Raw genomic sequence first — 7062 nt, 5'->3', positions numbered from 1 at the left:
ATGAAATTTTATTTTTGTTTAACTATCTTTATTATAATAAATACAATTGTAATTGAAGCAAATAGTTTTTTCCATTCTTTGTATATAAAACAAAAAGATTATTGCTTAAATATATTTGATAATAAAAAATATGAATTATGTTTTATTTTAAAAAATAATAAAAAGAGCATACTTAAATATAACAAAAAACATAATTTAAAAAATTTTGATACAAAAGATGAAGTTCCTAAAATTGAACCAAGGCTAAGATTTGCTCCAAGTCCTACTGGCTATTTACATATTGGAGGATGTAGAACCTTTTTATATAATTATATTCTATCAAAACAAATGAAAGGAGTTTTAATATTAAGATTTGAAGATACAGACATAAAAAGAAATACCAGAGAATCACTAAGTGAAATAATTAATGACTTAAAGTATTTAAATTTTTTTTTAGATATTTAATATATAAGATATGCATAACATTTAAAACTAAAATTAATAAATTCATATAAATTAAAAAAAAAAAAAGAATAACCATAATAATGCGAAGTTATTTTTTAATAATTTTAACTTTTTATTTTGCTTATACTGAAAGATGGTTAAGACTAAACTGGGATGAAGGACCAGATAAGGGAGGGTTATTTGGACCATATAAGCAATCTGAAAAAGTAGAAGTTTATAGGTAACAGAAAAGAAAAAAAAAAAAATGATACATGTATATAGGAAAAATTAATTTTATGTTGAAATTTATAAATGCTTTTTTAAAATTATTTTATAGAAAAATAGCTCATGAATTTGTCAAACAAGGAAAAGCTTATTTCTGCTTTTGTTCAAAAAATGAATTAAATGAAAAAAAAGAAAAGGTAAAAATAAATTATTGTAATCTTATTAATAAAGAAATAATGAAAGCTTCTATAATTTTCTCTTAGGCAAAAATGATGAAAAAAAAGTATACTTATGATAGAAAATGTCGATATTTAAGTGATGAAATAATTAAAAAATATTTAGAACAAAATAAATTATACACCATACGATTTAAATCACCAATCAACAGAAGAATTATATTAAAGGATATTTTAAGAAATAATATTACGGATGTTGTTAATGAAGACTTTATTATACTGAGAAGTAATAAGTTGCCAACATATAATTTTTCAGCTTCTGTTGATGACCATCTAATGAAAATAACTCATGTTATAAGGGGTGTTGAACACATTTCAAATACGTTCAAGTAAGGCATTTCTTATATTATACATATATGGAATTCTTTTGTTTTTTTAATTTTTCTGCTAATATATTATTTTAAATACTATTTGAATAATTTAGGCAAATTTTAATATTAGAATCATTAAATTCTAATATTCCATTTTATGCTCATATACCGGTTATAACAACTCCAGAAAAAAAAAAGATCAGCAAAAGGAATAATGAATGCTTAATTAGAAGTTTAAGGTTTGATTATCTTTTTTTTTGTTTAATTCATATATGATATTACAAATATGTATTACTATAAAAATACACATACATATTATATTTTTAGGAAAGGAGGATTTAAACAAGAATGCGTAATTAATTATATGGCTACATTGGGGTGGGGAAGCATTTCTAAAAAGTTAGAGTTTATTTGAATAATAAAATATTTAATTTATATAGATATTTATACTAATTTGAAAATTATATATATATATGTATGTATATATGTGCATTTCTGAAATTGGAATCTTATATTTAATTTTTAGAGAATTTTATACCATGGATGAATTAATAGAGAATTTCAATATACACTTATTAAATAAATCTTCAGTTGTATTTGATATAAAAAAATTAAAATGGATGAATAAAAAATATTTGTTAGAGCAAGACATTGAAACATATATAAATGAAGCAGAAGAATATTTAATTAATGATAAAATATTAAAAAATGGAAATAAAGAATTTGTTGAATTATGTATAAATATCTTTAAAAATGATGTACATACTTATGCAGAATTACAAGAAAATATTTTAAATGTTATATTATATAATTATTCCGAAAATTGCATAGATAAAAATGACACAATATTAAAAAATATCAGTGTTTTATTATATTATTGGTTTGAAAAGTACGAGAATGATGATAATTTAGAATATATTTTTGAAAAAGATTTTGATTTATTAATTAGAGATATGATAAAAAATACTAAATTAAAAAAGAAAGAAATTTTATTAAAAATTCGTTTTCTTTTAACATTTCAAAATAGAGGAATTCCATTTATATTTTTAACAAAAATTTGGATATCAGCAAAAAAAAATAATATCCAAAATTATTTCTCTCTAAAAAGAAGAATTCTATATATAAAAGAAATATATAATATTTAAAAAAAAAATTTTTTTATTTATTTACTAGATATATTATGTTTAAAATACACATTTATAACTTTTTTTTTATGTTTATTTTATTATATATTAATTATTTTTACATTTATGTTTTATAAAGTTATAATACTATTATATAAATCAAATATGCTTTTTAGACATCCATATATATATATATATATATATATATATATATATTTATAATTTTAATAGTTTTCATATGAACTTTAAAAAAGTATTTTTTTTTTTATAAGAGTTTATAGACATATTAAGTATATATATATTGTTAGCATTCTTATTTTTATATCCTTAATTATTACTATTATTATTATTATTTCTAATGATATCGTTTCTATATTTTTAATTTACTTTTATTTCTAAAAATATTATTATTATTATTATTATTTTTGTTTATATAACATTAGTACTGTTTCTTTTCTACAACATTTTATTCATTATTTGAAATATTATTATTATTATTTTTTTTTTTATTTTTAGAAAAGAAATTTTAAGTTTTTTTTATTATATCATTAAATATAAAAATATTTTACATATACTTTTATTGTATTGAAATATTGTTTATATATGTTTTATTTAAAATTCTATAACAAATTTTCTTTTCTTTTTCTTTTCTTTTTTTTTTTCTTTATAAATGATGGAATTAGTAGATGTGAAAAAATATTCATCAAAATTTGAGATAAAAGGAATATGTATGAATAACGAAAATTGTGAAAAAATATCTAGAATAACTTTAAAAGCTATTAAAGAGAATAAATTCGAAAAGGATATAGCAAGTCAAATAAAAATGAAGTGTGAAAATGACGAGATATTAAATAAAGATAATTTAAATCATGAAAATTGCTCAAATGACATATATAATTTAAAAAATCAAAATATAGGTTCATGGCAATGCATTGTTGGAAAAAATTTTGCCTTTTCTATAAACTATCAATTTAATTGTATGATTTATTTTCAACATAAATTAACAAAATTAACTATTTTAATATATAAATCATTATGATATATATATATATACAATTTTTAAAATTATTTTATGAACTATTTATAAATAGCCCATAAACAATAAAAAGTAATTTTTTTTTTTTTTTTTTTCGATATAATTCAATTGTAATGCATCTTTTATTTTTATAACAAATATATCTTACTATGTAAAATGGGAAAATAAATAATTCCATATTTTTTCTTTAAAAAATAATAATTTCATATATATACTTTTTATAAAACTTCTCCAAGTAATATAGGAATAATAAGATGTGTTATTTTCAAAGAATAAAAATATTTTTATAGAATATAAAAAAAATTACATAAACATAACTTTCTTTACATGAAGTTTTTAAATATATTTTGCATACATTCAAATAAAAATATTAATATTCAAAATAATTTTAAAAAATAAAATTATCTATAATTATATGAAATTTTAATTGATCTTTTACAGGATTCATTTTGTTCTTTTTCAAACGGCTTATAAAATAGTATTATAATCAAATAGCATATTATTATAATGCTATGAATATTGCCTATATTTTTTTTTTTTTTTTTTTTTTGTTGAGTAATATATGTATAAATATATCTTTTTCTGATTTAATGTATTCTAGTATTATTTATTTTACACTAACTAATAAAACTATTTAAAATTTCTTTTGAAATATTAGCCGTGAAATTATAATATTAAAATGTTTTTTTGAAGATTTTTATTGCATTCCTAAAAAATTTAATTGACCATAGATAAATTTTAAGTTAAAAAAAAAAAAATTATACAGTTTTTAAGAGGATGATCAAGTTGATATATTTCAAAGAAATATTTTTTAAAGATGGTATTAAAAAAGAGAAATATAAATAGTAAAAATACGCAATTAAAAGCTTGTTATAATAAAGATTATGTTGAAGTTCCAACAATATTAAATGCATATAATGAAGCTAATAAAAACATGGGAAAATGTGTAAATAATCACAGAAAAAAAAAATTATCAGAGTTATTAAAAGTATTAAATATAAAAAACTCTAATAAGCCAAATTATATTGAGTTTAATGAAAAAGTAACAAATTCAAAAAAAAAATTAAAAAAAAAAATAATTAGTGATAGCAGTTTCAGTGAAGATAATACTTTAAAAAAGGAAAATTTCGTAGAAAAAATGAATTATGAAAATGATTTTTATAATGATAAAAATATACTTTTATCTAATGATGCACAAGATGACTTTATTGAAGTAAACAAGGTTAATAATGCAACTATTACAGATAAAAAAAATAATGATTTACAAACTAACGAACATTTATGTTCAAAAAAATATTTAAATAAAGATTTTGTAAATGAAAATAGTAGCACAGAAATATATAATGAAAAAGAAAGTAATTTATTATTCAATTTTATTTCAAGTAATACTAAAAATGATATAACAGACATTAATTTGTGTAAGAGCAGTATTGACATAAATGATACAGGAATAGATAAATGTAATGAAAATTATTCAAACAGAAATAGTTTTGATAAAAATCATTTAAACAAAAATAGTTATAAAAAGGATTCAAATGCAAATATTTTTAGTGAAAATGAGTCAAATAAAAGTGATCCATATTTTAGCTTTAATGGGAAAATGAAAAAAAAAAAAAAAATAATATCAAGTAATGAAGATTCTAATTCTGTTTCTGATTATCCAAATTTATATGAAAGTTCACATGGGACAGATTTGTCTTATGATGATATGGGTGAAAAAAAAAAAAGAATTGATGAATATGCATTACACTTAAAAATATTTAATGAACAAAATTTAGATAACGATTATTTTAACTTTAATTCCTTAAGTATAAAAAAATCTATTAGATTATATATTGAATTTATTGCTTTATCTCTATTATCCCCTAACTTTAAATATAATATAAATTATTTTAAGGTTTCTGAAAATACTAAAAAAATAGCAGACTTATTAAAATTAAATTATTCAAATATTCACAAGGAATTTGAAAAAAAAAAGTTTCTCGATGAATATTATGACAAATCAAATAGTTCAATAGAAAATCTAAAAAAGATTAAAAAAAAAAAAAAGAATTTAAAAAAATTGTTTGAATATGATTCTGATAGTGAAAAAAATAAAGAAGAGACATATAATCGAAATTATTCTAGTAATTTTATAATTAAGAGTAATAAAATGAACAAAAAAAAAAAAAAGTATATCTTAAGTGACAGTAGTTTTTTATCTGATAAAGAAATTAACAAAAAAAATGAAAGCTATGCAAATATAAGTAATACCGAGAAATTTGTAAAAGAAAGTCACAATGGAAAATTTGAAGTTAATAAATCAGAAATAAATGAAAATGAAAAAGGAGAACAAAAAGAAGAAAAGGAACAACGAAGACAGGAGGAAGAATACTATTATGACGATGAAAATAACGATGAATATGATGATGAAAGTGATTATGAGGATGAAGATAATGATGAATATGAAGAATGTGAATCTGATATATTTGGAAGCTCTAAAGAAGAAAAAGAGTATGCATTCAATTATAGTGAGAGCTTTAAAAAAAAAATAATGAAAGATATTAATGATAGTTTTATGTATAAGATTTTAAATGATGATATGTTAAAAATTTATGAGTTCTTAAAGAAAGAAGAAAATTTTAGTAATTATGATTTTTTAAAGATGATATGTAAAATAAGTAAAAATAAATCAGAAAATTATTATGATCGTTGTATACAAAAAATTGAAAATAAAATTTTATCAAAAAGGGATCAGTTCGAGTCTCATCCTTTTCAAATTAGTTTCAAAAATATTTTAAAAAATTATGCAAATATATTTATATTTTATTTAGAATATAATAAAATATGTTGTTCCTGTTGTAGCAGAAAGCTAAATTATGCTTGTCCGGTTTTTTTTATTAAACCTTTTTATAACTCAACTGATTTGTGGAATAATTGTTTTTTTAATTTTATGAGAGTAAATAAGTTTGAATGGTTAGGGAAATTATACTTCAACAACTTCTCGAATCCAATGGATATATTAAAAAATGAAAAAAATGATGAATTAAAAATGAAGAAAATTAAAGATTCAAACAAATTGTTTGTAAAAAATCAAAATGAAAAAGGAAGAAAAAGTTTTTTACAAATTATTAATTCTAATTGTGACAACACCGCAGTTTTACGCAATGAAAAATATATTCTTAATCATTTAAAAGAATATGAAGAATTTAACGCACACAGATATATTAATAGGATAGAAGAAAGACGTTTAAAAAGAAAAAGAAGAAATCTGAATTATAATTATAATTTTTATTTTAAAGGTGAGTGTGAAGAAAATAGTATAAATTTAGTCATGAAGGATATTTGTGAACATTTTTGTGATTTATCAGAAAATTATATTGAAAAGGATATTTTAGTTTTACAATTGGGTTCTTACTGTGTATCTACTGTATACTACTGGCATGTATTTCACCATTATAAGTTTTTTTTTACTAAAATTATTTATATCAGATTATTAGATTTATATAAGAAAAATAGGGATTTATTTAAAGAACCACTATTATTAGCTTATGTACTATCTAAAAAATTGCATAAGAAATTATATCAAGATTTTAAAATTCTTATGAATATAGACATTTCACAAATTAAAAATAAATTAAATGAATGTGATTTATTCATAAAATAAAATTATAAAATTATACTTTTTAAAAGTTTGTAAAAAAAAAAAAAAAAAAGAATTTATTATT

General features: G+C 18.7%; 3 protein-coding genes across 3 annotated transcripts; all 3 read left to right on the top strand.

Annotated features, from left to right (window-relative positions):
* On the top strand, positions 1-2340 carry PRELSG_1113500 (glutamate--tRNA ligase, putative; the record flags this gene model as incomplete). The annotated part of the gene is made up of 7 exons (XM_028677398.1): positions 1-416; positions 578-664; positions 761-845; positions 912-1213; positions 1309-1434; positions 1523-1594; positions 1722-2340. 7 exons carry the CDS (start codon positions 1-3, stop codon positions 2338-2340), a joined length of 1707 nt encoding a protein of 568 aa, XP_028533792.1.
* Positions 2341-2989: 649 nt separating this feature from the next.
* Positions 2990-3358, top strand: PRELSG_1113400 (dynein light chain, putative; the record flags this gene model as incomplete). Its single annotated transcript, XM_028677397.1, has 1 exon — positions 2990-3358. The coding sequence occupies one exon, from the start codon at positions 2990-2992 to the stop codon at positions 3356-3358; it is 369 nt and encodes a 122-aa protein (XP_028533791.1).
* An 814-nt stretch (positions 3359-4172) lies between these two features.
* On the top strand, positions 4173-7001 carry PRELSG_1113300 (conserved Plasmodium protein, unknown function; the record flags this gene model as incomplete). Its single annotated transcript, XM_028677396.1, has 1 exon — positions 4173-7001. One exon carries the CDS (start codon positions 4173-4175, stop codon positions 6999-7001), a length of 2829 nt encoding a protein of 942 aa, XP_028533790.1.
* Positions 7002-7062: the final 61 nt, after the last annotated feature.

Source organism: Plasmodium relictum, assembly GCF_900005765.1.
Source record: "Plasmodium relictum strain SGS1 genome assembly, chromosome: 11".
Classification (NCBI taxonomy): domain Eukaryota; phylum Apicomplexa; class Aconoidasida; order Haemosporida; family Plasmodiidae; genus Plasmodium; species Plasmodium relictum.
The sequence above is the reverse complement of the archived record's forward strand: the minus strand, read 5'-3'. Positions and strand labels throughout refer to the sequence as shown.